Source organism: Etheostoma spectabile, chromosome 2 (genome assembly GCF_008692095.1).
Source record: "Etheostoma spectabile isolate EspeVRDwgs_2016 chromosome 2, UIUC_Espe_1.0, whole genome shotgun sequence".
Lineage (NCBI taxonomy): Eukaryota > Metazoa > Chordata > Actinopteri > Perciformes > Percidae > Etheostoma > Etheostoma spectabile.
Genome location: NC_045734.1, coordinates 9,443,040 through 9,448,247, shown reverse-complemented (window position 1 = coordinate 9,448,247; position 5,208 = coordinate 9,443,040). Strand labels below are relative to the sequence as shown.

General features: G+C 40.9%; 1 protein-coding gene across 1 annotated transcript in view; it reads left to right on the top strand.

The window, feature by feature from the left end:
* LOC116704512 (epidermal growth factor-like protein 6) overlaps nucleotides 1–4,712 on the top strand; it is a 7,796-nt gene extending 3,084 nt beyond the window's left edge. Inside the window, exons 4-7 of the mRNA XM_032540066.1 lie at nucleotides 1–21; nucleotides 671–790; nucleotides 2,910–3,044; nucleotides 3,763–4,712. The exon at nucleotides 1–21 is cut by the window's left edge and continues 102 nt beyond it. Of these exons, the coding sequence (XP_032395957.1) occupies nucleotides 1–21; nucleotides 671–790; nucleotides 2,910–3,044; nucleotides 3,763–3,971 (485 nt within the window). The 3' untranslated portion in view covers nucleotides 3,972–4,712. The remainder of the gene's footprint in view (nucleotides 22–670; nucleotides 791–2,909; nucleotides 3,045–3,762) is intronic.
* The last annotated feature ends 496 nt before the right edge of the window (nucleotides 4,713–5,208 follow it).

The window sequence follows — 5,208 nt, the reverse complement described above, 5'->3', positions numbered from 1 at the left end:
CAGATGGATACACCTGCACCAGTGAGTAATTTCCTGTTCAAAGAGAACATTTGAAACCCCAGTATATAAAACCCAAATGATGAAAATCTGTAAACTGACAGGTGATATTTATGATATTGGATCAGTTTTACACAAAAAACATCTGCCATCTTTTTTTCAATTTTTGTTTACATTTCTTTCATTAAAAGGGACAATGCACAGACATCAGTATGAGCACAGTGTCCAACATGTAAAAGTGCCAGATATAGCCATGCAGGCTAATTTTCATCTGCAGTTCCCAGCAGGTTGCTCTTTATACCATAATAGGAGATTAAAGATTCTGAGGACTTGGTACTCAGTTTACACACCTTTTTTAGACTAACATAAATGTTTATGACAGAAATTCACAGTTTATATTATAGAAAGTGATATCATAACAAAGTTAAGTGGTGACAGGGAATTTAAAAGGCCCAAAATATAAATAGGTGATTTATATAAGATGCTTATTATTGTTTTTAAGTAGTGTCTGGTCACCATTTTTGTTTATGGCTTCATCACCAGTCCAGTGTGTATGTGTGTGTGTGTGTGTGTGTGTGTGTGTGTGTGTGTGTGTGTGTATCCTCTCAGTGGTGATCCAGTGGCCCATTTCTCTGACCGATCCTCAGCCAGTGTTTCCCTGTCTGTCTTCCAGGAGAGGCAGCATGTTTCTCCCTGCGCTGCCAGTTTGGTTGCCAGATGGAGAGAAGGGGAGCGGTGCGCTGTCTGTGTCCCCCCGGCCTCCACCTGGCCGCTGACAACAAGACCTGTGAAGGTAATGCTCCATCAGAAACACTCCTCAGCTCATCACTATAACACGCCTCACTTAGATTTAGAGCTTTTCAAGGTTCATGTCAACGTGATAGTAAAATCATTTTCAGCTTGTAATGATAATCCAATACATAATGATCCCCCCTCTGCTCCAGGGGCATTTACTGTAGCATCTATCAGAAAGTTGTTTTGGTTTTGTGGCCCACAACATTTCTGTTTTGGTTCTCTCTCACCGCTCTCATCAGCCCTCTTTCCCTTTTTTTCTAACGATAAACTCTACCCATTAACAAAAAAAAAAGTTAGCTGTGAACATAGTGTAGCATTTACCAGCAATAGTAGGATAATTTTCTCAGAAGTTGGTGGAGACCAAAAATGAGAATGAATATTGGACTTGAATCTATCAGGTGGCCCCAAACACGACTCTACGTGAATGCTCATGTTGCTCCATGTCTGCTGGATGAGTAAATAGGTAAGTGCTAACAAGTTTGCCATTTAAACATAAAGGGTGATAACACTGTATGTCAATGTTGTGCTTAGTTCAGTGGTTACAAGTGGCCAAAAATATCACATAATAAAAGAATCAAAATCAGGTTTATTGCCACATAGGTGTACACACCCAAGTATTGCAAAGTAAAGAAACATAAATATAGAACACAAAAATTACAAAAAAAATACAATTAAAAGTATGCAGAATATAACAGTTTCAGTTCTTGCAGGATAAACAAAGCTTATCATAAACCCTTCTCTGTGGCTCCATAATGGCAAATCTCGACTATATCAAAGCAAAGAGCTGGAAAGGCTGGCTGTTTTAAAATACAGTAAAAATTAAATAAAACAAATGTTCAGTGTGGTTGACCTTGATGCTGGGTTGGCTTACCCCACTTTGATAGTTCATCGGCCAAGTACCACCACCGCAGCAGGCAACTTTTCTGGGTTGAGGGAGCCATGGCGCAAGAACAAAAGGTTGTTCCTAATTCATCAAAATGCAGTTTATGCATTTTAATTTCTAAAAAAGGTTTATGGCCCCCTGGGAAAGTTCCAACAACAGTGATGTAATGAATCACTGTAGCGACATTTCTTAACGCTGGTTTTTGTTGTCACTATCGTGCTTTGCCAGATCGTTTCCATTTGACTCTAGAGCTAGTGATGCACACAGCTTCCCATGCACATCCCGCCTGCAACTACCGGCAGCAAACTTACCAGAGGCATCTTTCCACTGGGTCTGTCCACTCAATGTTAAAAGCCTTTAATTACCTGATGTTAAGGAAAACATACCCTGGACTCTGTCCTAAGTGTCCAAGCACTTTATGACTGAAGTCCCCCTCGATCCCTAAGTCGCAGACACCTCCTGTCCTGTAATGAAGCCAGCCTTCAGCAGTTTCTCTCACGGCTGTTAACACCGTTTCACACTGTGGGAAAGCCTTTGTTGGAAACCATTTAATGTCCAAGACAGAGAGAAATCATAGCTTTTGTCTCACTGATGCACAACTGTGTTTGAAGTAGTGCGTGAAAAGCGTACAAGGTACTGTTCATGGAGCAGTTCAGTAATCAGTAACTTACAGGTGTTTGGTAAGGAAGGTAGGATACACTGAGTTGTGACTTTTTTAGATACCGTTTTTTTCTGTCACATTTTTCATCAGATTTTCATTTTAATCTGTTGACATTTCTGACAGGTAAGAAAAGACACTATCCGGTAAAATAAAGTTTCATTAAATTTTTTTTAAAAAGATAGATGTAGCTGGGTGTAATAAACTTGCTACTCAATCTAAAGTCACAACTGACTTGTGTTCAATTTAGAGAACCTTTTATTGGTGTGTGATGACAGTAAATCTATTCCAGAAATGGACATAAATGATTTATTCTGCACACCTGAAGTGAAACATTTTTGCATTTTGGGTCATTCCTTGTTTTTGAACGGTGCACCTTTCAAAGCTTCAGTACAAAAGAAGTGATTGCAAAGCCAAGGTACTCATTTGTGCCTCTCATGTCTTTTTGAAGGTAATTATTGTTTTTAGCAAAGACAAGAAAGCTGTGTTGTGCAGACAAGAAGGCCAATGATGTGGTCTGTTGTGCAATGAAATTAGCCAAATGTGTTGGTGGTGTTTGACACGTTTGTGTTGCAGATGTTGATGAGTGTCGGCGTGATGCTGATGCGTGTCCACTACGACAGACCTGCAAGAACACTTTCGGCAGCTTTGTGTGTGTGTGCCAAGATGGCTATGTGATGGGGATGCTCCAGGGCTCCGTACAATGTCGAGGTGTGGTCTTTATTTGTTATCAAACAAAGATAATGATTTATTGTGATTTTGAGTACTTAAATATCCGGTAGTTTCAATTGTTGTGAAGCAGATGGTCTCATTTCTCATGAAATCTCATAAAAAAGTGGATTAGAGAGGATGTGCTTGAATGTTGAGGTATGTGTGAGGTTTTCTTTTCAACATTTGGAAACAAGGGGAGAGGAGTAAGGGGATATCATGCAACAGAAGTCCCCAAAAGAATCAAACCAGGGATGTAAAACCAACGTCTTGTGCTTCTTAGACCACTCTGCCACAGTGTATAAGAACGTTTTAAGCTACATTCGGATCGGTTCCATGTCCAATCCTGTAAAGAACTCAATGGATCACAGCACAGCTCCACATGTTCTCCTCATCTGTGTTAATTGGCAGAGAGAGGGATCATGTGAAGATGTGCTTTGGCAGTAGACGATCCAGAGACCATGTTCATTTAATGAGCACTCATAGCTCACCCACTCAGCTGTGGGCTCGCCAACGAGCTGTTTTTGTTTTCATCCATGTGATGAGGATTGCAAAATTATCTCTCGAGCATGTCTGAAACTGATATTCTCGAAACCCTTTGCTCTATCCACGCAGATCTAAAATGACTAAGCTATGAAGCAGCCTCACTCTGATAAGAAATGATTTAATATTTGACAAGCATTCGTCATCTATAAACATCTCCCTCTCCTCCATTCCACAGATAAGAATGAATGTTTAACTGGGTCCCACCGGTGCAACCGGCATGCTCAGTGCGTAAACACAGATGGTTCTTACACCTGTCAGTGTTCGGAGGACTACTTTGGCAACGGACGCACCTGCTGGCCCAGGAGAGCCCCACAGTCCAAGGCTGTCATGTACTTCAACTACAAACTCTCCAAAAGGACCAAGCCTATAAGTCCTTCACCTTAGAGCTACTTCTTTAAAGCTACGTAGCCGACATGGCTCAAAAGAAAAGGGGCATGCGACATCAGAGGGAAATTAAAGAGACGTTCAGGTTAAAACAGTGGTAAACAGATGTGAGGATGTTTTCAACACTCTCAGAAAAAAGTGTTGTGTTAAGTAATATTAATTTCAGCATAACTGTAAACCTTTTTTTTCTGTTGTTATTATTATTAAGGCCGTTATTTTTCTTCCCAGTCAGCAAAGCAAAACCTGGAATACCCCCCGCACCATAAGCTGCTTGTTTGATGTCTGTTGAAGGAACCCTTCATTTAAGAAATACACAACAACAGGACCACACTCTCTACTTTGCTCGTGTGCACTTCAGCCCCAAATGGACTGTGATGACAGGAGGGTTTTCCTCGCGTTGACATCACCAGTGTCTCCCAAATGCCAGCCCCTGTTAGTGCGTGTGGGACCTACTTTTAAAACTTTAAAATTGCAAACGTTGCTTATGAAACATTAGTAATTTAATAAATATTCCATTAAGTTTTCTTCATGAAAAAAATGTGAGACTTTGTTAATAAAAGGCTGACCTCTGGTGGATAGATAACGGAAGATGCAACGCCTCTGTTGCCTTTACACTGAACTCTGAAGAATGTGGCTGAAACAAAATGCAATGAAAGGAAACAAACTGTTATTTGTACCATATGTTGTGTCTGTAAAGGGTTATCATGATGCAGTTTTTCTGAATTTCAAATTAAAAATGTATCAGGGAAAAATGACAAATTTAACATCCATTTGGAGGCATTTGAAACCTTGCTAAAACGCAGACTGATGTTTTCATACCTCGTTGTTTATCGCCTGCCCTCTTCCTCTCTTATGCCACAGGGAATGTTTTCAGACCTAGCAAGTCACACGCAAGGCAGACTACCACACAGCAAGAGAGCATAGACAGGTCAGGCCAACCAAATACCAAGAATCTTTGTCTGTCAGCAGCTGTCTGGAAACCTCTTCCTGCATTCAGAGAGCGCAAGAATGGAAATTGAAGTTCGTTTTTTGATGTTTTCCTCAGGTCAATTTCACGTTTCCGTCCAAACGATTAGGATCTTGACCCTGGGAGAGGGGGAATTGCAATACTTGAAGATAATAACTGTAATGATAGGAGATGGTGGTAGGGGGCACTATGTGCTGTGTCAGGGCCTCAGTTGTAGTCCTGAGAGAGAGTCGGGCTTCCAGTGAGAACAAGCAGCTGCTGCCTGCTGAA